At 38.8% G+C, this 24332-nt stretch overlaps 1 protein-coding gene across 10 annotated transcripts in view; it reads left to right on the top strand.

The window, feature by feature from the left end:
* stk39 (serine threonine kinase 39) overlaps window positions 1–24332 on the top strand; it is a 43244-nt gene that overhangs the window by 974 nt on the left and 17938 nt on the right. For 2 of the 10 annotated variants that reach the window (XM_037789809.1, XM_037789819.1), the window contains exons 2-14: window positions 2049–2146; window positions 5427–5536; window positions 8376–8491; window positions 13362–13495; window positions 16585–16697; window positions 17519–17627; window positions 18291–18429; window positions 18850–18905; window positions 19374–19483; window positions 19711–19812; window positions 20237–20370; window positions 20516–20564; window positions 21278–21343. In XM_037789809.1, coding sequence (XP_037645737.1) covers window positions 8433–8491; window positions 13362–13495; window positions 16585–16697; window positions 17519–17627; window positions 18291–18429; window positions 18850–18905; window positions 19374–19483; window positions 19711–19812; window positions 20237–20370; window positions 20516–20564; window positions 21278–21343 — 1071 coding nt within the window. In that variant the 5' untranslated portion in view covers window positions 2049–2146; window positions 5427–5536; window positions 8376–8432. Of the gene's footprint in view, window positions 1–2048; window positions 2147–2166; window positions 2186–5423; window positions 5537–8367; window positions 8492–9563; window positions 10251–13345; window positions 13496–16584; window positions 16698–17518; window positions 17628–18290; window positions 18430–18849; window positions 18906–19373; window positions 19484–19710; window positions 19813–20236; window positions 20371–20515; window positions 20565–21277; window positions 21344–24332 lie in introns of those variants that run through there. The other 8 variants (XM_037789816.1, XM_037789817.1, XM_037789810.1 and 5 more) reach the window with 8 other exon arrangements.

Raw genomic sequence — 24332 nt, 5'->3', positions numbered from 1 at the left:
ATTCACACACCGATGGCTATGCCTCCGGGAGCAATTTGGGGTTAAGTGTCTTGCTCAAGGACACATCGACGTGTGACCCGGAGCAGCCGGGGATCGAACCACCGACTTTCCGATTGGTGGACAACCTGCTCTACTCTCTGAGCCACAGCCGCCCTGAAGAAGATAAAATGGTGGTGTGTGTTCTTTTAAACACCACCAAATCAATGTGATTGGATGATTGGAAGTGTCTTCCATCCCTATTGGTTGAGGAAGTGACATCATCACATATCCATTGCACCATGAAAAAAACAGGAAGAGAGTAGAGAAGAGAAATACATGTCAAACAAAGAACATCAAACATACTTCACTATTGGAGGAAAACACTAATAATCTTACCATAAATTATCAGGGCACATGATCATAAATATATAAAGTTACACTTTAAAAACACTGCTTGGTCAATTTACTAACAACAACTCAAACAACAAGATCAAAATGCCAAGCCATCATCATTACAATTAAGTAGAAGTTCTATATTTTACAGACACACACTCTAATTCATCATTGAGCCCAAGTGGGTACCCACTTTGGGCTAGTAAATTGACCAAGCAGTGTTTTTAAAGTGTAACTTTATATACTTATGATCATGTGCCCTAATAATTTATGGTAAGATTATTAGTGTTTTCCTTCAATAGTGAAGTATGTTTGATGTTCTTTGTTTGACATGTATTTTTCTTCTCTTCTCTTCTCTTCCTGTTTTTTTCATGGTGCAATGGATATGTGATGGTGTCACTTCCTCAACCAATAGGGATGGAAGACACTTCCAATCATCCAATCACATTGATTTGGTGGTGTTTAAAAGAACACACACCACCATTGTATCTTCTTAATGTCCTGACGAAGGTCCTTGTTGACTGAAACGTTGACTAATAAAGCAGAGAAAAGTGTGTGCGGGAGCAAGTAATTTTTTTGAAAAAGTAAATATTGGAGGGGATCTACTCCCAGCAACACAAACAATTTTGAGAATGTGCATGTTTTCCTCTCCTGTTTCAAGTAACTTAACCATTGAAGATACAAATCCTATATTTAATGACATCCAGGCCAGGAATAGCACATAGGAACACATCCAGCAGCAGACATTCACAATCAAAAGAAAGACAAATCATCACCGAGACCTACATACTTAGTGAAAAATGGATTGCATATTTAATGCATGGCATTATTCAGCATTGGTTATGTTTTTTTATTTGTCAGCTGCTCCCCCTTTCCTTGTAAGATCCATTATTAATGAACACTTTTTGCACTAGGCTTTATTACAAATTGCCTTTATAAAATTAGCCCCTTACACCAGAACATCAATTTTACTTGCCAGTCTCATGACTAGGCACTAACCATGCCAGAAACCACAAGATTTTCATGCTAACCATGTAGGATTCGAAACCTCAGTGACTCACACTAACTTTAACAATCGTAAGAGCAGGCTGATGCTATTTTTATCTGTAAGGAAAACTTACCTTTTTAAGGAAACGCACTCCGTAGGTAAATATATATAGGTAGAATGTAAATCTCCACCTGAAAGAAACAAATAAAGAAAAACATTATAAGATATATAAAGCTCAAAATGTGCAACATTTGATTTGTTTACATTTGTTTACAAACCGTTCATTACTTTTGCAATCTTCCCCTTTGTTTTTGGGCATAACGGCAGTGTTTTTTAGTAGGCCGTGGGCTAAAATATGGAGGAAAACTACCTTGAAATTGCAAGTGTGAAAGACAGTAGCCTTTAGCTGTGCAGCGTGTTTGCAATTCTTTTCATTTAGTTCTCTTTTCTACTTTGATTTCTCAGGTCTAGTCTATACTATAATTCTGGATTGTGGATAAGGATGAGTAAATTAAGAGAGAAAAGCAAAGTGTTCTAATATGCTAAAACCAATCTGTAGAGAATAATGCAGCTGTATCACATCCTAAAGTCATACAATTTAGATACATCCCAAAATGTGAACGTTACCAGGGGATGTGAACATGAACACAACTTGTTCTGTATACTACTTATGTTGTTCTGTCCCTAGGTGCAGCACGCTGTGGCACACGATGTGGCTGTCACGCCTGTAATCAGAAATTTAAAGTGGTGTGAGGCTCTCTTACTTCCCCACATATGCAGTCTGGGGTGAGTCACTGAAAATTGGACATCACTGACTTCACATTGGTGAGGTCCGGGGGCAAAGACAAGACACTCACACTGTCCTAGTCCATCTCACTCTGTGCTTTATATAACCCTGCACATCATTTACAGTAACTACAATAACACTATGGTGGGGAAAGTGGTCATGAGTGGCTGAGCTTACAGGCAGAGAAGAAACTGCCTCAGCTGACACTTCACTGATCAAAGCCTTGCTGAGCAGGGAGATGTGCATATATATACCCAACGTATAACAGTCAGCAACTGAGAGGAAGGATTTAAGACTGGCCACTAGCAATACAAGCCCCCTTTCTACACATACACAACTCCGGAAAGCTAATTTGTCTGCAGGGCTTGAATGAGAGAACCCCTGTTGTGTGTTATTGAGTTGTCAGAGCATTTCACAAATTTGCAACCAATTAGATTAAATGTTCTTTCCCAGTGGAGCCTTCAGTATATTCTAGGTGTATACACGTATATACTAGGGCTGTCAATCGATTAAAAATGTTTAATCGTGATTAATCGCATGATTGTCCATAGTTAATCGCCAGTTAAAAACCAGCATCTTCACTCTAGCTTTAAAATTGAGCCCGCTACAGCCTAAAAATCGCAAAGTGCGTTACTGCCTTTAAAGAAATTAGTGGCGTTAAAACGAATTTGCGTTAACGTGTTATTATCGCGTTAACTTTGACAGTCTTAATATATTCATACAACACTTACGAATACGGCACAATAACTAAACCATACACAAGAGGCACAAAACAAAGTTTGATTTCTGTGACATGGAATTGGCTGTGACAGAAGCTGTATAACCTATCATGAGAGATGAAGTTTTGCATACTTTGAAGGTTGTGCCGTGTGGTTGTTCCAGCTGACCTCAAATCAAACACATTTTGACATCCACAGCTTCCAAACACAACATGACATGAACACTCAAAAAGAGAACAAGATAAATCAGCTTCTCAGTACAGGCACATCCAACAGAGTTATTTCATGTGGATGTTTGTTCGAGATATTCAGTGTAACTCTCGCTAGAGGAATTTTAAGCATGTGAACAGAAGGTCTATGGAGGCCATCATTAACTGCTTTTTGTGCTTGATCAACAGTATTGTAAAACCAAATTAACTGGACAAATCTACCTGGCACACAGTAAAGACTGTTGCATGGCAACTGGTTCATTAAGCCTCCAAGAGTCTTTTTCAAGTGCTGTTGAATCGCTGCTATATATGTACAATCACAATGCTCACAACTGCTTCCCGTGAATAGTTTTTCTTCTGAAGTCAGGAACAGATGTTTCTCTTGTCATTGTGAGTTTCCTTTTCAGATACAGTGTTGATAAAGACTGGTTGCACTTAATTATCCTAGAGCTGCTGTTTATTTTCTGCACATGATGTAGCAGAAAACTAGCCAATTACACTTTTAAATTCATTAGTGCTGAGAAGTAACAGAATTATATTTATGTGTTATGATGAACTTGTCCTGTAAACAATTTTACAAACTGTAGTTTATCTGACACAATAACAGTAGGCTTATTATACATAACACCAGCTTGATTATACATTAATGAATCATTCACAATATCTGATGAGACTGGGGGTTTTAAACTAGGAAAGATCCACTGATCACTATTAAATCAAATGTACCGGTTTGGACAAAGCATCACCTGAGGAAAGGAAAACGTGTGGGGGGAAGGGGTGGCAACGTTGATTTGATCAAAAACTCAGTAATGAGGCTGGCTTTATCCTGAGTGTAATATAATAATAAAAAGCAGGTCATGCCGGCTCATTTAATTCCACGATGTCACTTCTCCAGGTGGGTAGTCTGAGCACCAGCTGGCTGCAACTGTTTGCATTCGGATGGTTCAACCAACATAACAATTAGTCATGAAGCTACAGCTTGATCAAAATTCAGTTGTGCAAAAGCCTTGATATATTCCCTCTTTCCTGTTAAATCAGCTGTAACACCTCCTTTCCTTTTCAGGCAGTAATAGCTGTCCCTTTCACCTTTGTGTGTTTCTCTAATTTGACTTGATTACTAGGCATGATTTCAAATTGGCCAAATGAAAAAGCTTGTTAAAAACCGGTTATTTTAATGTGGTGTTGGAAGACTGCAACCAATTTAAGGGAAAACACGGGTGCGACTGTCCTCTCTCAAGAACACATGTAAATGGCTCATCTCTCATCTGTCCTATAAGCATCCGCGGAGCTCAAACATGCTTATTAGTTGTCGGCTTGGTGTCTGCTGAGCTGCTTCTGGGGAGATGTGTTGGTTGAAAGATATGAAAATCATACACCAACATATGCATCACAGGAAGAGCAGTAATGAGGCTATTGATAATCTCAGCTGATATTAAAAGCATGTTTCTGTAGATGTTAAATACCTAAATTCATTTTTGAGAATGGACTGCAGGCTTTGATTTTAATCTGATGAAAGTAAAGAAGAGGAATGACGAATTAAGATCATAGTAATAGGGCAATAATTGTCAAGAAAATGCAAGCGTTGATTTTTAGTTATAAATTGGATGAAACTATGTGACGAGGCATAGCAGTGACCACCCCTGGTCTACTCAGGTCTTACCAGTTGGATGTGCCTGGAAAACCTCTCAAGGGAGGTGTCCAGGAGGCATCCTGATCAGATGCCCGAACCACCTCAGCTGGCCCCTTTCAACGCGAAGGAGCAGCGGCTCTACTCCGACTCTCTCTGGATGTCTGAGCTCCTCACCCTATCTCTAAGGCTGAGCCCAGCCAACCTACGAAGGAAGCTCATTTCGGCCGCTTGTATCCGTGATTTCATTCTTTCAGTCATTACCCAAAGCTCATGACAATAGGTGAGGGTTGGAGCGTAGATAGACCGGTAAATAGACCTTCTTCGCCACAATGGTCCGGTACAGCGCCCGCATAAGTGCTGACGCCGCTTACAGATATGAAGGTGATTATCAATCTTATTCAACTCTTGGCAAGAAAGGGAATAAATGTAAAACTATTACTTAAATTATCCATCATGCTGTAATATATATATATATATATATATATATTGCAAAAGGAACTATGATTTTTAACGTTAAACAGTCAAAACCCTTTGAAAAACATTCTATTTATCATACATCAAATATAAACTGAAGCCAAAAATAGTCGAAAGATAAAAGTAGCAAACTATATTTAGTCAAATTAAATCTTGTCACAGAAATGCCCTGTCTCTATATCGTAAAAAAGTTAAAATAGTTGCATTGTTTTGCTAATGATAATTTCTTTGTTCTCTGTGAAAGCAGAGGAGAGAAGGATGAAGATGAGACCAGACAAGAGGGGCTGTTAAGGACATCAAAGCTCCTTCCTCAGCCTGCCATGACTGAGGAGAACTGACGACAGGAGGGACTCTCTGGTAAAACTACAATGAAAAAAATGCTAATTTTAATTTGTCACTTAGTCTCATCTTGAGGCTTTAAATCTGATTCATTTTTCTAAACAAAACATCTGCCACTGTGGTGAAATAATACAACTTGTATCCAGTGATTTTTCATTTGTTTTTAGAATTATCTCCTGCTACAAGTGCAAAGCAAACTGAAAGTTTTGGAAAGATTTCAGTTTCTATTAAAAGTAAAAAAAGAGGTTATTTAGATTTCTTGCAAAAGAAGGAAAAGAAATCAATACATGAAGTTGTTCCAATGCTTTTTGTGCTGTGTATCTTGAAAAAAAAAGAGGCAGTAACAATAGCTGCTAAACAAACTCTATGCACGAGTCTTCATTATTTCCATACCAAATGTGCCTGCTACATACTCTCTGTTTGCATAATGAAAAGAATAGACAACAGATCAGCCGTCCTGACGACCGAGAGACAAAGAATGCTATCAGTCTGCAACAGCTGTGCATGAGGGCCTAATTAGAGCACAATCACTGCTGGAAGGACTGAAGCCGGCCCATTTAGAGAACTGCACCGTAAGCAACTGAGACAACCTGGCCAAACTATTGCTATGCCCAATATCATCTGCAGTCAATTATGTTGCATGCAGATAACAGCTTTGGTACAGTTGTTTGGTACAGTTGTTGCTAATGCCAGCTAAGCATGCTCAAACATATCACAGAGGAGGTCAAACTCGGTCTCTTCTGGTGTACAAGAAAGCAGGTTTGCTTTCACAGATTCCTCTGTGAGGTTGTAAGTGGAGTCCAGTGGTTTTATCAGCCAGCAGTGTTCTCCTGAGTGAACAACAGCCTGAGGCGAATCAGAGGATGTGAGGCTCCCTGTGTCTCAAACTGCCAGATTGGCTCTACTGGTGTCAGACATGACTATGCTCTGACAGCCACACTCGCTTGTTGGCCTTTAACATCACACTGCTAAGTAACTACAATCTCCCTGATGGCAAACGCTCTACTGCAGATTAGCCAGTTCTCTGTTACAGTCTGAGTGGGTTTGTTGGTTCGCACTGGGACATTTGACTATTATCCCACAGCAGCACCAGCAGCATTCATGTTGTGATCTTCATAAGCCATGTAAGATACCGTGACGGTTTACCAAAACTGAAGTACCACCATAATGGCTGTTAAAGGACCATACCAACATTTAGGGCTGTACCCGAATCAGAATTTTTTGATTGGACTTGGATTTGGCTGTTCAATACGCAGTCTGCCCGGGGGATTCAACTCAGCGGGTCAGGGTGACGGGGCTGCGGTACACAACAGTGCGCCGTGACTGGCTCTCGGCTTGAAAAGGCCCGGGGAAAAGGGGGCTCAGGGCTCCAACCGTGAGCTTTTCAGCACCCGTCGCCCAGATCTCGCCGCTTCCCGGGACCGTGGTGCACGCTGCGCGACTTTTCCTCAGTGCGAGGGGTCACCGGCGATGTCGGCAAACCACCCGACCCGTGTTGAAACACAGACCCCATCTCACCATGCTTGGGTGTGACTTTTTTGCTTCGTCATCACCATTCATATCTATACAACCAATGTGTTTATGATTAATCTGTTTACAAGAGCACAAAGTTCTTCATAGATCTTAAAAAAAAAGACGGCTGGACTTCAAGAATTTCATGTCGACTGAGGGGTCACTGACGATCTGATCAAATATGAATCAATATTCTGTTACTGTAATGTCTATTTCTCTTCTCAAATGTTTTCAGAAACATCTTGTAGTGTACTGTTTAGCTGTAAAATGAGAAAGTTTGTGACCCGGCAGTCATGTTGAGATAAGTTGAGGAAATACCAAGCACCGCCAACAAGCAGGAGCACAGCCAACAGGAACGTTCAATAGGAACACTCTCTCTGAAGTGACCTGTGATTTTTTAAAACGGAGGTTAACTGGTTAAAACTGAAAACAGCCATGAGGAGGTGCATAAGTCTAGTGATCTCTCAGAACACTTGAATTACAATATGCTGAAAGGTTATTATGGAATTTTTGTCCAATGATGCCCAACACTTTCTGCATACTTTAAGATTAATTCATAATGAAAATTTGTTATAGCTAGGGCTGCAACTAACGATTATTTTCATTGGTCTATAAAATGTCAGAAAATGTTGATCAATGTTTCCCAAAGCCTAAGATGACGTCCTCAAATGTCTTGTTTTGTCCACAACTCAAAGATAGTCAGTTTACTGTCACAGAGGAGTAAAGAAACCAGAAAATATTCACATTTAAGAAGCTTAAATCAGAGAATTTTGACTTTTTTTTCTTAAAAAATTACTCAAACCAATTAATCCATTATCAAAATAGTTGGCGTTTCATTTAATAGTTTACAACCAAGACTTTAGATTAATAGATTAATCGTTGCAGCTCTAGTTATCGCCCTAAAAGTCACCTTTATATTACTGCCACCATTAAGTAAATAATGTTGTTTCTGGAAAGGTGTGATATTAAGCAGCTGCGGAGTTCCCCTTCATTTCCATACAATATGAAAATGAACTTGCGGAAACAGGATACCTGCTCTGATGAAGTTATCAGTCATACTGAACATTATGTCTACTTTTACTACTGTCACACTATGGATGAGTGCTGAAGCCTATGCAAATCAGTCTTCACCTACAACTGTATTACCAGCCAACAACAAAACTAATAATTCACATGAAAACAATAAAGCAGATATGCTCTTCACTACCTCAGGCAAGTTAAAAATCGGTGCAGGTTAATTTCCACGAACTTGTTGGTTGTTAAAACTTGCAGAGAAAAATAGCTTGCAGCTAAGTTAGAGTACAATGTGGTGTTTAAAAGTGATTTTCCTTACATGCTTTCACAGAATCGTGCGAGAGTGCTGGGCTTCTCCTGGTTCCGGCGTTGTCTGAACCAGCGCTGGATGGTCCGCACATCCCAGTCGAGCTGCTTGGACAGGCCCTCCAACCTCTTCTCATCTGGGTGCTGGCAAGACAAGATACACACACTCCATATCTTAGATTTAGTTTCCATTGTAGCACAAGTGACATAAAAAATAATACCGAGAACACATGCGCCACCTTGGTTATAGCAGTGAAAACCTTCTCCAGGATTGCGTTGGGTTGCGCTTTTTGTGGCCCGTTGGTTTGGATCTTCAGGCCCATGGCACATGGTCTCGCAATAAACCTGCAATTAAAATATCATGACACCATTCTAGATCAACACAGAGACTTGAGGTGAATTAAATGTGAAGTGTTTATATTTAGGGGATGGGGACTCAAGGCAGGCAATCACATGCATATCCATAAATTGTTTGCAGGTGCTGCTGGGTAACAGTTATCTGCACCTGGATATGTGCATCTGCTGGCTCCCAATTCTTTTTTTACTCTACTAGGACATGACAATGTGTTGACCATAAGTGGTTTTCCACATGTCATCTTGAGGAAGACCACTGTTGGTTGAAAGGTTAACATTTCCATGTAGAATAAAAAAATAAAATAATTTTTTTTGTCCTTTTGACCAGGGTCCAAAATGAACGCCCTTAAGTGCCAAATGCGGGTAGATTTTCCGTTTGGCGACTAAATCTCGGAAGGCTATCTGCCACTCTGGCAGGTAAATGTTTGTACCAAAATAGTCATGTAATAAAAAAGTAGAAGCTCGGTTACACTGAGAGTCTCTACCACGTTTTGCTGTCATTTACGGGCCTCTGCTGTTTGTATCGGAGTCTTACTTACACACACACGGAATATTACGAAAACCAATAAAGTTACCAAGTCGATTGATGCCAAAATTCTGAAAACGTGATGGTATTTGTTTTTCTACCGTCAGGGCTCGAGACTAACAGTGTCCTGTTGTCCCGTAGTAGCCTTCGTAGCCTATACCTGGTGAAATGTCAGGAAGGTATGAAAAAATAGATACTGCCCAAGCCTAAATTAGTATTCAGGCTTGAATTGATAAACCGTCAAAATATTTAAATAATTTTGCTTCAAATTTTGCTCTGGCCTCTTCTCTAAGTATATACTAAATTATCTCAATGAAATGTAGTGAAACAAATGTACATGTGACACAAAAATGCAATTTATTATTTTTCCATCTACCAGTCCCCTTGGCCGGTGAGTAAAAAAAAGTTAATTTCGGACACTGCTTTTGACACAGAGCATTTGGCATTATAAACCACAATTACAAATCATGTGCCGTCTGCAAATTTCTGATTGCATTTTGGTAAAACACTTGAATTGATTTTTTTTGGCAAGCAGTGATGCACGAATAGCTGCTCAAGTTAACAAGTTAACTATGTACATAAACAAAACACAATGAATACATTAATGATACAGTATATGCAGTGGATTTAACACCTTTAAGTCATACATTTGGGCTGTTGCCTTCTCTGTTTCAGATAATCTTCCCTTTATTATTATATTTTCAGGGATAAATACTGAACATGAGTGACAGGTTTAGTGGGGGATATTAAAGGCCTCACTCACTCACTACTCCCTCAAGAGACTTCTGACCCACATATGCTGTGACCACCATGGCTCTGTGCTTCTATTGATAAATGTACAATAATAGTCATAGATGAGATGATGCAACACACACCATATCACATAAGTGGAGCAGTAGAGTTAAAACAAAACCACCCAGCTTAGTAAAAAAGGGAGCCTTGTCTCCAGCATGATTCTTTGTTCATCAGGTTCAGGTCTGAGCTGAGAGGACAGTCAGTAACTGTCTGGATTTTGGACAGGTATGGCAACTTGGCTTGTGAGCTGCTCTCTCTCTCTCTCTGACAGATGCATCAAATGCAGACAGCGCGTGTAATGCTGCAGGCCTGCATAGAGAAGGATGATCAACCCGAGCTGATTTGTGGGCTAACCAAGATAACCATTGTTGAGATAGCAGACTGACAAAACATGGTGTTGCTGCATCATTCAACCGGAGCACATTTCCCCCATCGACACAACAAAACAAAACACAGATCCACCTGGTATACACCGCATGTGCTTTTTTTTATTTTTTTTTTTTATTACCATACCTTTCGAAAACCAGCCGGATCATAAAGATGCAGAATGCTAAAGGACACGCCAGATAGAGATCCTCGGCTTGCGGGAAGGTTGCTTCATCTGTGTTTTTTAAGTCAGCCCAGGTTACATTGTGAGGGAGCCAGAACCTCTCGTTCCAAAACCACGCCAAAATACCGGCCATCTGTCCTGCAGCAGACACCGTGACAGAGGAAATCGATGGCTGTATCCTGGAGGTCTCTCTCAGGGCGATCTGACCGTGCAGACTCGGCTGATGATGAGATATCCGAAGCTAAAGATCCGCCGTCCGTCCGCTTCCCCTCAGCTATTCCAGTGTAGGGAAGTAGACTCAATCAGCTCCTCAGCGACTGATTGGTGCGTTGAAATGTCATGCAATACAAGGCGGTGTGCCGGCTATACCACGCTTTGTGTCGCACCTTTTTGCGTAAAGCTCAACCTTAACAGCAGGTTTCCACATGACTTCAGCAGACTGAATGGCTTTTTTGTTTTTGTTTATTATTACTATAGTTTTACACATCTCTTGCTGTTATATTATAGCAGGAAACACCACAATAACCTGCCCACCAGGTGAGGTGTCACCTTTAATGTGTTATTAGTGCCAAATTCAAACTGATAGTTAATCAATTTTTATGATTTAAGTGCAATTAATATGGGAACACTTAGGCAAGACTACATAATGTTGGCAAACCATGCCACCTATTGGCAGTGTGATGTAGTTGACCTCAGGGATGTGAAATTCATACAGTATATGACCTAGTATTATTGTTTACTCGTTTTAATCGTTGTAGTGGGTTTAGTTTTAAAGCTAGTGAAGATACCTACTTAAGAAAACCTAAGAAATCCATTGGCACCAACCATGTCATAGTAGGTTGTTGGGAAGGACGTTAAATAACGCTCTGAACTTGCACTACATGTTGGTGAGGAAAAACTGTCATGGCCATTTTCAAAGGGGTCCCTTGACCTCTGACCTCAAGATATTTGAATGTAAATGGGTTCTATGAGCTGACTTTCAGAAGACTGAATGGGCTTTTTTGTTTTGTTTATTCCAGTATAGTTTTTACACATCTCTTGCTGTTATATTATAGCAGGAAACCCCACAATAACCTGCCATACCAGGTGAGGTGTCACCTTTAATGTATTATTAGTGCCAAATTCAAACTGATAGTTAATCAATTTTTATGATTTAAGTGCAATTAATATGGCAACACTTAAAGCAAGACTACACATAATGTTGACAAACCACCCCACCTACTGGCAGTGTGATGTAGTTGACCTCAGGGATGTGAAATTCATATATGACCTAGTATCAGTTTTAAAGTTAGTGAAGATACTGGTTTCACATGAAACTAGAAAGAACCTAAGAAATCCATCGGTAGCAACCATGCCACAGTAGCTTGTCATGAAGGAGGTTAAATAACTCTCCAAACTTGCACTACATTTTGGTGAGGAAAAACTGGCATGGCCATTTTTTAAAGGGGTCTCTTGACCTCTGACCTCAAGATATGTGAATGAAAATGGGTTCTGCTTGCTCCCAATTCTTCTATATCTCTATCAGGATATGACAATGTTTTGACCACAGGTGGTCTTCCACATTAGCAACTTATGATTATTTCAAATATAGATTAATCTGATGATTATTCTCTGGATTTTGTTTTGTCTTACCAACATTTAATTTACTATCACATAAAACAAAGGAAGCAGGACATATCCACACTTGAGAAATAGACAATGTTTGGAATTTTTGCTTGAAAAATTACTCCAATCGACTTTTTAATCGATTAATTATAGACAAAATTGATGTCTATTGACAAATTGATTAATTGATTGATAGTTTCAGCTCTAATATTCATTTTTAACAGTCTCTTCTGCACTATATTCACTTTTTTAATAGTCGTGTATCACAGCTGTTACCCTGCACTATATTCAGTTTTAACAGTTTTCTTCATCTTGTATTTTTATATCTGGTATATTTGTTTGTACTTTGTACTTTGCACTACTAACTTTTTTACTGCCTTTTTACGAACATGTTTTGCATTATGGAACTGTGATGCATTATGGAAACTTGAATTTCCCTCGGGATCAATAGAGTTACTATCTATCTATCTATCTATCTATCTATCTATATATATATATATCTATATATCTATCCATCTATCTATCTCGTTATGTACATTCAGTTGTTCAGTTTGGAGCAGTGGTGACTATTTAGTCCCTCAAGTCATCATCACACACTGGATAATATAAAGATGCAGTGGCTCCATCTACTGGCCAGTGTCAATAACATCACTTGCAGTTGTGAATATACATGTGACACATGAAATCGTCACACATCCGTGTTACTGTCTCACACAAAGCAGCTGCCAAGTCGTTTTTACCTGATAATAATAATAATAAATCAACCTCTAGACAGTATTTTTTAACATACTTGTTTAATAAATTCACATTTAATTAAAGATCTGGATTGCAGCCTGGTATAGTCTCCTAAAAAATATCAATAGTTATTTGAATCAATGTCTTCCTGTGTGTGTGTTTTGAATGGTGTGTAGTCATCATATGTCACTGGCATGGTGCGCGTGATTGTGTGCGTAATTGCGCGCGCACTTCACTTGTGCGGCGGTCCGTTATTTTCCGGGTTGTGTGTCATCGCTGGCGGTATAGTTGCTCTGCTGCAGCCGCCAGCTGACATTTGTACAGAGGAGGTGAGGTCAAACTTGACTCTCTCTCGCTCTCGCTCTCGCTCTCTCTCTCTCTCTCCTGTCTCTCTCTCTGTCTCTCCGTCTCTCTGTCTGTGAGAGAGAAGCTGCTAACTAACGCAGAATCATCCTCATCATGGCGGATCAAGGCGACTCTCCGGCTCCTGTCCTCCTCCACAACCTCCACCATCCGCAACCGGCTCTGACAACCAGCTGGCCAATTACCAGGGAGTCGTACGAGCTGCAGGAAGTCATAGGTTAGTGATGGACGCTGTATATTATCGGGTTTATCAGCTGGGCAATGAAGATGAGAGGCCTACCGGCTTTTTCTCATGTGCAGCAGCCTCCTGCAATGCTTTGCAATGCGGATGTTAACAGGCACGTTCACACTACCGGTGTTCATCAGCTGGGTTAGTGATGAAGCCCAAATACAGGTTACTGCACTGGGCTGGAAATGTCACTTTCAAGTGCGATGTTAGTCGCTCCTATAATAGAGAGCTACTCCAGAGATGCCAGTTTATGGCACGTGTCCAGTTTTATTAGCCATTACTAAAATCACAGATGGCTGTGTAAAAACCCCCATGTGTTATTCCACTTGATGACACTTGAACAGAATTAAATGTCCCATCTTCTCAAGACAAGTGGGCAATGTTTCAAATGTGACATGTACTTTGAAATACTGTTGCCACTATTATAATTATTACTATACTATTATGATTATGAATATTATTATCTGTACTACAGTATTTCAATGTCTTTAAAACTTTGAAATGCTCTAAATAAAAAGTGTTGCCACTATTATAATTATTACGATACTATTATGATTATAGTTTATTAGCCATTACTAAAATCACAGATGGCTGTGTAAAAAAAAAACATGTGTTATTTCACATATCTGTGATGACTCTTAGATAAAATTAAATATCTTCTTAAGACAAGTGGGCAATGTTTCAAATGTACTTTGAAATACTGTAGCCACTATTATAATTATTACTATACTATTATGATTCTGAATATAATTATCTGTACTACAGTATTTCAATGTCACTCAAACTTTGAAATGCTCCAAATAAAAAAGTGTTGCCACTATTATAATTATTACTATACTATTATGGTTATAAATATTATTATCTGTACTACAGTATTTTAATGTCACTAAAACTTTGAAATGCTCCAAATAAAAAGTGAGACTCAACTTCTAGCTGGGCTTTAACTGATTAGTATTTTGTTATTGATTTCTCTGTTGATTTTTTTTCATTAATCATTTAGTCTGTAAATCACAAATGTCTGTGTAAAAACCCCATGTGTTATTTCACTTGTGTTATCTGTGATGACACTTGAACAGAATTAAATATCCCATCTTCTCAAGACAAGTGGGCAATGTTTCAAATGTGACATGTACTTTGAAATACTGTTGCCACTATTATAATTATTACTATACTATTATGATTCTGAATATTATTATCTGTGCTACAGTATTTCAATTTCACTAAAACTTTGAAATGCTCTAAATAAAAAGTGACACTCAACTTCTAGCTGGGCTTTAACTGATTAGTATTTTGTTATTGATTTCTCTGTTGATTTTTTTTCATTAATCATATAGTCTGTTAAATGTTGGAAAAGATTGAAAATAGTGGCGACAGTATTTTAATGCTAATAAAAGTTACCCTAAATAAAAAGTGAGACTCAACTTCTAGCAGGGCTGTAACTAACTATTAGTTTTGTTATTGATTATTATCTGTTATATTATTATATTATATATATATATATTATATGTAATATTATAATATTATCTGTTGATTTTTTTCATGAATCAATAAGTCTGTTAAATGTTAGAAAAGAGTGAAAAAATGACCATCATATTTTGTCAGAGCCCAAGAGTTATGTCTTAAAACGTGCCTTTCATGTCCTACCAACAGTCTGAAACTCAGAGATATTCAATTTACAGTCATACAGAACAGAGAAAAGCAGTAAATCCTTGCATTAGAGAAGCTGGAACTTTTCTTTTGCTTAATGACTACCCTAATAGTTGGCGAATCATTTTCTGTAATCGATTAATTGACTAATTGTTTAAGCTCTTACTCTCACAATAGCCATGGGTCAAAGGCAGTGGACATGGTCAATCAATTGTTAAGCCTTGTTTATATACATAGAGCTGCAAAGAGTTGTCAACTATTAAATAAATCGCCAACTATTTTGATAGCAATTAATTGGTTTCACAATTTTTTAAAGAAAAAATGTCCAAATTCTCTGATTCCAGCTTCTTAAATGTGAATATTTTCTGGTTTCTTTACTCCGCTGTGACAGTAAACTGAATATCTTTGCGTTGTGGACAAAACATGACACTTGAGGACGTCATCTTGTGAAACACTGATCGTCATTTTCTGACATTTTATAGACCAAACAACTAATCGATTAATCGAGAAAATAATCAACAGATTAATCGAAAATGAAAATTATCATTAGTCACAGCCCTAATACATACCTAAAAAATATGAATTTGACAATATACTGTATAGACTAAGTGTTTAATGCGAGTTGTTATCACGATTCACCCCGTGGTTGTGTGTTTTGTGACACTATTACTTGGAAGACTATGGATATGTCTGTTGTAGATTTATGAAACAGCTACATGTTCTGTGGGAATTTTTTGGGGGGATTTTCTTCCTGTAATTCTACTTCTTCAGAGTTTTAAAAAGTTCCCAGCATATGTCACAGAATGCTTAATTTCAGTGTTGTCATGAATCATTTAATTTTAGAAATTACTAAATAAAACAACAATGAAAATCTCGAATGTACTGAAATAGCGCAAAAGGAAGTTGCCTGAATATTTTTGGCACATGCATGCACTGTGCAGATGAGCTGACGAGTCCTATCATTACTGATAAGAAGTAGCACCACAGCTGTGTGCTGCTGACTGTGATGAGTTAGTGAGACCCCCCCCTCTGTTCTCACAATCAACTGGTGAGCAGTCAGATCTCACGTGTTCTCTTCTCCTCCTTATCTGACACGAACAGTTGGAAAGCAATACGCTATGTGTCACAGCTCCTTATTGTGAAGAACTTCACTACTCCAGCATGGCCTGATTTGTAATGAACCAAGTAAACAACCCATCATGTTGAAGGAAAAAAACGTGCTGTACTCAAAGTTGGCTCATGTCATTGTCCGCCAGCACACATGAAAGAGGAATACCGTAACATAAACACAAAACCTGAGGAACAGAAGGCCAGACAGATACCATAATAAAGCTACAGAGCGATGCTGAAGTTAAGAGTTGTTTTCCAGCTGTGCGTCCCTCTTTGTTCCCGTCCACTTTGTCAGTACTCTTATGTGGCTGTGATTCCAGGCAGCGGGGCCACAGCTGTGGTGCAGGCAGCCCTCTGTACCCCCAGACAGGAGCGCGTCGCCATAAAGAGAATAAACTTGGAAAAATGCCAGACCAGCATGGATGAGCTATTGGTGAGTACAATAAATACGGGCTTATTCTCTAAGTGTGTGTTTTTGTATCACTATCCAATGCTGTACTATTACCTTTCCTTTGATCCATATTATTGTTCTGTGCAAGTCTGATAACGATATTCATTAATAATACGCCTAAAAGGTTGTAATACTGAATCATTTGCTGTAAGGTCGTATATTATGTCTTAATAGGTTGTATTACTTTGGCATCTTTTAGATTATTACAAAGAAAATACAAGTTGGGATTAAAGGTACAGTGTGTAGGATTTGACAGCATCTAGTGGTGTGGTTGCAGATTGCAACCAACTGAGTACCCCTCCGCTCACTCCTCCCTTTAACGTGAGCCGCCGAGTGCAAAACCGTCGTAAGGCTGTTCACCTTGCTCAGAAGCGGGGGTGTTCATATGGAGTCTTGTCGTGAACACAGTAAACACGACATTTGAAGGCACCATTACAAGCGTGTCAGAGAACTACAGTGGCCTTCAGGTAACGTAAAAACATGAAAGGCTCCCTCTAGAGCCAGTGTTTGGTTTGTCCCTTCTGGGCTACTGTAGGGCGGCGCAACATGGCAGACTCCATGTAGAGGACCCGCTCCCTATGTAGATATGAAGGGCTCATTCTAAGCTAACGAAAGCACAACGATTCTTAGTTTCATGTGATTATGCACTAATGAAAACACAGTTATGAATATTATATTCAATTTCTGCTAATAGATCCCCTGAAATGTTACACACTGTTCCTTTAAAAGACAAGTTCACAAAAATCTGTCCAGTTTAATATAATTTGACGTGTCATATCCTGTCGTTTTCTCTCTCACAATAGAAAGAAATCCAAGCAATGAGCCAGTGCTACCATCCCAACGTTGTCACCTACTACACCTCCTTTGTGGTGAAGGATGAACTTTGGTTAGTGATGAAGCTTCTGAGCGGAGGTAAGCTTCGGCTGCTAAGCTACCTGGAACCAAATCCTGCCTCTGGCTTTATAATGCATTAATGCTCCGTGAATGTTATGATGCTACATGTTTGTGCTTTGATCTGCTGGTAACTATATAACAGCTGCCTGGGTTGTAACTCACTTATACTGTCTCAAATAAAAAAAACAGTGTTGTCATATAGAGTATACTAATTGTCCTTTGACTACATTAATTACCAGAATATATATATGACTCAAATGATTGTTGAAAAGTTGTTTTTTTTCTTGCATAGAATAATCAATAATCAGTCATTAACCACTATTTCCCATTATGTATCCTATAAAAAACATCAATCCTGAAGTATTCTTTCAGCACAGTATTTTAAGCTGGCTTTATTACAGTTTTAAAGAAGCAGTAGCACACTCTTGGTTGCATGCTATTGTAAATAGCTTACGGCTCTCACTTTTGAAGGAATTACAGCAGTGATGTTACTCACTCTAATGTACTGCCTATTGCGTTTTACTGTTTAAAGGACAACAAGCAATTAACAGACGCTGAAGTAATTTGCTCCTGGATATTGATCACGTAATGACTCAGAGTAACACTGCAGCTGATTTGTGTTTGTCATTAATATGTGAAAAATGTATTGAATGTTTTTGTTTGTCTATGGTGTCTCTTTAGGCTCTATGCTGGATATAATTAAGCACACAAATAAAGAAGAGGACAGAAATCGAGCGCTAGACGAGCCCATTATTGCTTCGATATTAAAAGAAGTCCTCGAGGGCCTGGACTATCTGCACAGAAATGGACAGATTCACCGGTAACACTTTTAACATTTTAACACGCTTGCTGTTTTGATTTTTAGTTTTTGATTAGTTTATTATAAGAATTAAAGAACTAATTGTAAGAGAACCTAGCAATAACAATCCCCTGTTGAAAGTGAACATAATGTATAAAACGTATAAACATATAAAATATTGTCACTCTCTGGATAAGAGAGTTAAACAAATGGCTTAAAGTTATAAGAAAATGTAAAGTTAAAACATGCAGAGCAGTTGTTGTGTTCTCTATAAACTCGCTGTATTTCAAGGTCACTGAGAGGCAGGCTCAAACCTCTATCAGCCCCTTGGGCACAGTTCCAGATGTGGTGGGTCGTGGGACTTGTTTCCACGAACGGAAGAATCAATGCTGCTCCACATGACTCTGTTGTTTGTCTGTGTTTGCATTTTGTTGACCTCAGGGATGTGAAAGCTGGGAACATACTACTGGGAGAAGATGGATCTGTTCAAATTGCAGGTGTGATACTACTTAGGGTGGGAAATATGGCCAAAATCACCGTATATATGTCATTTTATATCTCGATAACAGTATATATCACGATACAGTAATTGTTCTGTAAATTTAAGTAAGAAATGGTTTAAAATAATCATACCGTACTTCAACTCATTTGATTATTTTCTTCTTTTATTTGGAGCTTCCATACTAACAAAAACAAATGCCTCACATTAGACAACACTTGAGTTAAAAACAAAAGACCAGTAGAAAAATAGTAAAACTAAATAGAACAAATAGTCCCTTTAACATAAAAGGAAAAAAGATTACATTGCCTGTCACACGCAAAAGTGGTTTAACACAGAATTTTAAGTTAATAAAATACTGTATTGTCATTTTTTTAATGTTGCCTTGTCTGAAGCCTTGTTCATTTCGACATACCCGTTCAATTCAGATATGAATGATACATTGGTTGTTTATCTATATTTCCAGATTTTGGAGTGAGCGCATTCCTAGCCACAGGGGGAGATATGACTAGAAACAAAGTACGAAAGACCTTTGTTGGCACGCCGTGCTGGATGGCGCCGGAGGTGATGGAACAGGTGAGTCTATGTGAGAAAGGCAGCTGCTGGTTACGTCATCATATCTCATAAAAAAAAATTAAATGTATTTCCCTGAGCTTGCACTTAGCACTAATCCATTTCTTGATGGAACGCTATTAGCTGATGTATTTTTGACATGTTAACCACTTAAATCTCGACATTAAAATAAAGCCCCAGAGATTTAAGTGTATTGGATATTACAGATGATTGTAATTGTACACCCACAGGTTCGAGGCTATGATTTCAAAGCAGATATATGGAGTTTTGGAATTACAGCCATAGAGTTAGCAACGGGCTCTGCACCCTATCACCGCTACCCTCCCATGAAGGTGAGTGCTCTGGGTGTTATTATTGGCTGTTATTTAATCAGTGTGCAGTCCTAATCACAGCTATTTTTGTAGCTTTCACCAGCACCGTCAAAGAAAAAGAACAAAGCAGTGCCCGTGAACTCTCGGCTTACTAAACTTTCCTCTAAGCCGACTTGTTTCTGGGAAGTTTCATCAACATTAGCAAGAAAAAAAACGTTGTTAGAACACATTCTGACTGGCTGCTTTTGCTGTAACTGGGAAACCAGACAGGTTATAAAGAGGAAACCTTTTATCTAAAGGAACCGGTAGCTTTTACTTCCCAAAACATTTCTTTTCTACAAACAGTTTCCTGCTTTTGAGTTTCTTTTCCTCATCTACAACATTTGTGCTGCTGCTGAAATGTAAGGGTGGTTTTGAGCGTTTTTTTTTTTCCCTGTCTTTGTAGGTTTTAATGCTTACCCTACAGAACGATCCACCCACTCTAGAGACGGGTGTAGAAGACAAGGAAGTGCTAAAAAGATACGGCAAATCGTTTAGAAAGCTAATAACAATGTGCCTTCAGAAGGATCCTGCCAAAAGGTTAGCACCACAATTCCACATATCTACCAAATATTTCAGCGAAGAGAGATGATGCAGTTTGTGATCAATAAAAAGCACCTGATTAACATGCAGAGAGTGCTGTGTTGTGATGTATTTTCAACAATGTAATTTTCTGTATCTCTAGGCCTACAGCCGCGGAGCTTTTGAAGTGTAAATTCTTCCAAAAGGCCAAGGTATTTGTTTCATCTCAAATATATGACTTGACACCTTTGTTTGGTTTTGTTATTGGTGTTATGCTTATGGCTTCAAGCTAACTCTGACAATGAGTCAGCCCCGCATGTTGAGGTTTTTATTAGCTTATGATGGTTATACATACTTGGATACATCAACCGACATAGAGTATAAAAAGTCCACAAGGACACTGTATTTATCATAATATACTGTTCCAGAAATAATGACAACAATTAAAGGGAAACCTATAAATCTTTCCCTAATTCAATTCTATATCCTCGTCTATGTCTTTGTTAATATTTGAACATAATGATGATTTACGAGGGTGTCCTGATGTTCTAGTTAGGCAGGAAAAGCTGTTCAAAAGCTGAGTATCTGCAATGCAAAACAGAGTAATTATCTGTATCATCTGTTAGCAGAGTTTGTAAAATGTTAATTTATGAATATGATTTAGCAGTTTTAACCAAGTACTGGATCCTCATTGTATTGTTGCCATTTAAACCGGTTTAGTCACTGGTCTAACTGGTTTTAACATTTTAAAGAGATAACTTAACCTTCAAAACTTTCATACACCTTTTGTACTTCAAGGGCTACCATTTAAAAACACAATACTTGAGATTTTTATGACTCATCATTAAGTTTTGATTAATTTAATCTGCTGATTCGCTGTTTATTAATGATATTTTTGATTCTTACTTATATTTTTCTCTTGCAGAACAAAGAGTATCTGGTTGAAAAGCTTTTGTGTCGCGCACCAAAGATCTCCCAGAGAGCGAAGAAGGTATGTTTGTAAAATAACTCCGTTATTGACTAAACATGAACAATTGTGGCCGAGTGCCGGGATCGACAGAAGTCCACCAGAGTGTTGCATTTACAGTCAACACAAGCTACGCACCTTGACTTTCTTCAGCACCTCAAACGCTTCATGCCTAAACTGTTATGGTGATTATGTAAAAATATGGGCCACCGCGGCAGGAGAGTCAAACAGCGTAGATGTACTGACGTCTTGCGTCAGTGAAGCTCTCTGTTTGTGGCACACTAAAAGACAAACAGGATTAAATGAATGGGTGACAGAAAGGAGCACTTAATTGTTCAGGCTGCTTGCTCAGTTGCCCACTGGTCACAGTTTACTGGGAGGAAGTGCAGTTTTCAGGCACAGCTGATATTGGCTTCACATAACAGTCCGCCTGGATGGCCAGGACAGAAATGGGAACAGAGGGCCATTGCCGGAAGGCAGAGTGGCCGAGTGGAGGGGTGGAAATTCACTGACTGCTCGGGAGTAAATGGAGGGCATAGTGGACAGCAGGGCTGTTACTGTGTATGACGTTAATGTTACGCACAGACAGGACAGGGTGTCAATAAAGAGAGAGGCAACTGTTGTTGGTGTGGCATAATCTTGTTGAGGTTTGTTGGTGGGTAAAGTGGTTACTATACAGGCATCGTTAACAATGAATGGAAAGGCACTTATTGCTAAATAGGTATGAGGATTTATATATTAAGCCCTGTTAGTACAGTGTATTACAGCCACCACTTTTCCAATTTACTGTATTTACATCTCTGAAGCAAATTATGTGAGATTGGATCTAACACGATGTAAATGTACTTTTACAGAACTGGAAGTTTAATGCTGTGGAGCCGTTTTATCCCAAAATGGGAATGCACAATTACTGAACGCTTGCTGTAATTAATACACTTTATTTTTATGTGTGGAGTCCTGTTAGAAGTGTAAAATAGACAGTAAATACAGCCAGCTAATGTCCGATTCACTTGATAGCTTCGGTGTACGAGCCGCAGAGCCAGTGTCCTTGTTATTTTGTGCTGATTTGACCTGCAGAGTCATCTACATTATATATTCAGAAAATACTACCCAAAGCCTGCAGAGACAAGCAATACCGCAGAAACACGGTCATCTCAGGATGCTGTGACCTCTCGGTATCAAGACTACCGTGGCCTCGCTCTCCAAAGATCTTGCCCAGTTACTCCCAAACCTCCTTGACCTGTTTGAACCGCAATAGTTTTTTCTCTGCCCTTTTGATCCTCTGTTCCTTGGTGTTCTTGTTCTGTTCCTGCAGTTTTTGTCTTGTGTGGTAAACACATGCAACTCTACTCTCACGAAACACGTACTATGAGGGTGTAAAAGACGAGACATATCCTTGTCTCTGTCCTTGGCTCAGTCCTCAGTCTTGACAATGTGCCGCTATAAAGTAAACACCATTAAGTTGGCGGTTTGCGTATTGGATCGGGTTCAGGTGGTTGATTAAAGTATATATTTGCGGGTTGGGTGGTGTGGACTGGCTCTCATAATGGGTCGGGTGGGTGCGGATTAGGGCTGGGCAATATGTCAATATTATATATATATATATATATATATATATATATATATATATATATGTATATATATGTATATATACATATATATATATATATATATATATATATATATATGTATATATATGTATATATACATATATATATATATATATATATATGTATATATATGTATATATATATATATACATATATATATATATATATTATCAAACCTACAATAGTGTCACAATATCTATATTGAGGTATTTGGACAAAAACATAGTGAAATTTGTTTTTCTCCATATCGCCCAGCCCTAGTTCACCTTCTAGTTCACCTTCTAGTTCACCTTCTAGTTCACCTTCTAGTATTGGCTCAGCTTGCTTTGAACCTCGACTGAGCTGGTACTAAAAAAAAGTACCAGGGACTATCCACAACTTTTGCCAATGCAAACGCGAAAATAACCATTGTGTGTAACGAACTGAACTGCATTGCTTGGTGGAAACGCAGCTTTAAAGCCAGACAGCTGGTATAAAACCTTACTCTTTAAATGGGCTTTAAATGGGACCCAACTTGTCCTTGAACATACTCCGGTGAATGAAAAGGAGATGGCAGATCCTCCGGTCAGCTGTCACCAACTAAGTCATTTTAAATTAATACTTTATTTAATGAAAGGAGGGAGAAACTCCGGAATGAAGGAAGTGAGGGATACAGGAAATAGTCTCTTATTGCCTCTTATTTGTAATATGATCATGTTCAGAGTCATACATGTGAGTCGAGTAACCAGCAGAGGGCACCCTGACACCCACAATAGAGTCTTTGTTGTTTAAAGATTAGTCATTAGTGTCTTACAACCTATGTGGGCTTGAATCATTGATTTGTTACACAATGAAAAGTTGGACATATAAAAAGATTGATATTGAGTTCACATGTACGGTCCAGTGCACAAATCATAATGGGATACTGATTGAGTTCTGCATGGATGCTTTATGAAGCCTGATTTCAAAATACAGGGCCATTTACCTGAATGTCCGTTTTGTCCTCTGTAAACCTTGATTTCAGTTAACACTTTCACATTCTGAGCTATGTTTCTTTTCATAATCAAATACATTTACTGCGGGGGGATTTTTTTAGCTGCAGGTTTTGGTGTGTCAATTAGTGTTTTGTGTGTTTGTGAATGTCGGTCAGGTGATCATGTATGGCTGCTGGGTGCATTGATCTGTGTCTGTTTTGCTCAAGGACCCTGAGCAGAACTGGGGGAGCCGTTGTTCTGTGTCAGGTTTGGATAAAAACCCACCAGAAACCACCAGAGCGGTAGTGCTTCTTTAACTTTGACCTTGTTTTAACATTGGGGCATTTATATATATATGACCCTGGTTGTTGTGTGGCTAACAGTTTCATGCGCTGCCTCTTCTGTAACACTGTGGTGCTCTCATATTTTACCTCACACTGCTAGACTACT

The sequence above is a fragment of the Sebastes umbrosus genome, chromosome 13 (genome assembly GCF_015220745.1).
Source record: "Sebastes umbrosus isolate fSebUmb1 chromosome 13, fSebUmb1.pri, whole genome shotgun sequence".
NCBI lineage: Eukaryota > Metazoa > Chordata > Actinopteri > Perciformes > Sebastidae > Sebastes > Sebastes umbrosus.
Note: the sequence above shows the minus strand (reverse complement) of the source record. Positions and strands in the feature narration are given on the sequence as shown.